Source organism: Chinchilla lanigera, unplaced genomic scaffold (genome assembly GCF_000276665.1).
Source record: "Chinchilla lanigera isolate Chin_1 unplaced genomic scaffold, ChiLan1.0 scaffold00084, whole genome shotgun sequence".
Taxonomy (NCBI): Eukaryota; Metazoa; Chordata; class Mammalia; order Rodentia; family Chinchillidae; genus Chinchilla; species Chinchilla lanigera.
Window position 1 is genome coordinate 8,993,425 of NW_004955485.1, and position 2,095 is coordinate 8,995,519.

A 2,095-nucleotide genomic window follows, 5' to 3' on the forward strand; every position below is an offset into this window, starting at 1 on the left:
CCAAAACAGATCTCAAGATGTGAGTGACCTGGTGCAGCCCTCATCCCTAAGTTTGGGGTGAAGGGACAGAGGAAGACTGAGAACTGTGGGGGACTCATCCTGTCCAGGGGGACCCCCTTCAAGCCTCTCCAGCACAAGTCCTCCTGCTGGCCTGGTGCTCCCCAGTGCATAAACGGGGCCAGTCAGAAGTGTCCAACGCTGGGCCCTCAAAGCCCCTGGGCAGTGGGCGCTAAAGGACAGTGAAGTGTGGGGCCGGAGGTGGAACATCCTAAGGCTGTCTCTCCGTGTGTGTGTGCGTGTGTGTGTGTGTGTGCGCGCGCGCACGCGCGCGCAGAAGGCAGGCTGGTAAAGTTTACAGACCATGGGAAACCCTGGAGCAGGGGTGAGGTGTGCAGGGGCAGGGACGGACAGGGAGTCCAGAAGACTGTGTCATCTACTTCCTGACAGTCACTTCCAAGAAGACACTTGATCGTTCTGAGCCTCCCTCGCTGTGGGCGACCAGGACAACAGAGACGGTCTCCCTGCACACAGGGCGGACTATCTGAAGGCTGAGGGTGACAGACCAGACCTCTTCTAGGTCAGTGGTAATCATTCCTGGAGGAGGCCCAGACCTGGGCCCTGGGCTCTGCTCAAACTAGAGTCTGCTCCCCTGGGGTCCCCGGTGGCCTGTGTTCCCAGAACCTCTTACAGCCTCTTGTTTCTCTCCGGCTCTCAGCTATCCCCGTCCCAACAGACCCTGGAGTTTTTCTTTCCTCAGGAAACCCTGTCCGCCCACGCAGGGTCTCCAGTCTCCCCTGAGCTCTGGGTGCAAGGCAGCTGCCAGGAACCCCGCCTATTTTCGCAGGCACTCACCGAGCGCAGGGGGCTGAGGACTTGGTGCGGAGCAGGCTGGGCGGCCCGGGCCGGGGTGTGGCGCCGGTGCAGGTGTCGGCCCGCGGGGCGCCACCGCCAGCAGCAGGCGCTGCGGCCCGGCGCCCGGGACAGGGCACAGACTCCGCGGCCGGGCTAGCGTCCCTGGCTGCGCGGAAACAGCGCTTTATTAAATGCTTCACACAGATTTGGTATAATAAAGATGAATATATTATATCTTTTGCCTCCCCCTGAGTGAGACCGTAATAAGAGGGGAAAAACAATAAAGGCAAACATAAATACAGCGTAATGGGGCCGGTGGCGAGGCACGCGCCTGCCCGGCGACCCCAGCCCCTCAGCACTGGCTGCCGGCCGGCGTCCCCGCTCTGGGACAGAGGGACCCCTGCCAACGGCCCCGCCCCCGCGGCGGACGGGGACAGGCTTGCAGGGGACGGCCGGATGGCTTCGAGCCCCCTGCACCGGGCTCCCCCAGAACCTGCCGGGGCACCCTTTCTGGGTCTTTCTTCTGCCCTTCCATGGGCGCCCCCAAATCGTTTCCCTGGAAATGTGATCCCAAGCCTGCCCCACAGTGGGAGGAGGAGGGCCCGCAGCCCTCTCTGCCAGACCCCGGCCTCGGGCTGCTTCATCCCTGGGACTTCAGGGCAAGGGCGGCTGCGCCCCGACCCAGGCCGGTCCCGCTGGTCTGTGGGGCTGGCCGGGGCGACGCGGTGGCCGCAGCCTCAGGCTCCTCTTCCGCAACACAGAGAGATGGTGAGGGCTGGAGAGCATCCAGACGCCGGGCACCCCGTCGGCTGCAAAAGAGAAAAGTGAGAAGCAGCTACCAATCGCTCTTGAAATATTCGTTAGAAGAAATGGCCATTTCACACCGAGGACCCTTGGAGTCCCAGCTCCTCCTTAGGTCCCAAGCAGGCAGCCCCCTTTCCCAACTGAGGTGAAAGCCTTAGTCTCCCTCACCGCCCCTAACCTCTTGCCTTTTGCCACCTCCAAGGTTCCGGATGTTACAGACTTAGGCTGGGTCACCTGCCTGGCCAGGGCAGGACAGTCTGAAGTCCACACTACCAGCCTGCCTCTCTTGGGTCTCTCAAGACTCTCTGGCTGCCTATGCCCAGGGAGCAGAGTGAGTCCCAGCTCCCCGGGGCCAGGACTGTGAGGCCCCTGCCTCAGCAACCAAGAGAAAGGAATACCAAGGAAACTCCCGGAGGGGGAAGGGGAGGGGAGGGGGAGG

The 2,095-nt window shown here is 62.4% G+C and overlaps 1 protein-coding gene across 1 annotated transcript in view; it reads right to left on the bottom strand.

The window, feature by feature from the left end:
• Positions 1-1,057: 1,057 nt before the first annotated feature.
• The window catches only part of LOC102028092 (protein enabled homolog), a 2,709-nt gene continuing 1,671 nt past the window's right edge, over positions 1,058-2,095 (bottom strand). Inside the window, exon 5 of the mRNA XM_013504019.1 lies at positions 1,058-1,661. Coding sequence (XP_013359473.1) covers positions 1,507-1,661 — 155 coding nt within the window. The 3' untranslated portion in view covers positions 1,058-1,506. The remainder of the gene's footprint in view (positions 1,662-2,095) is intronic.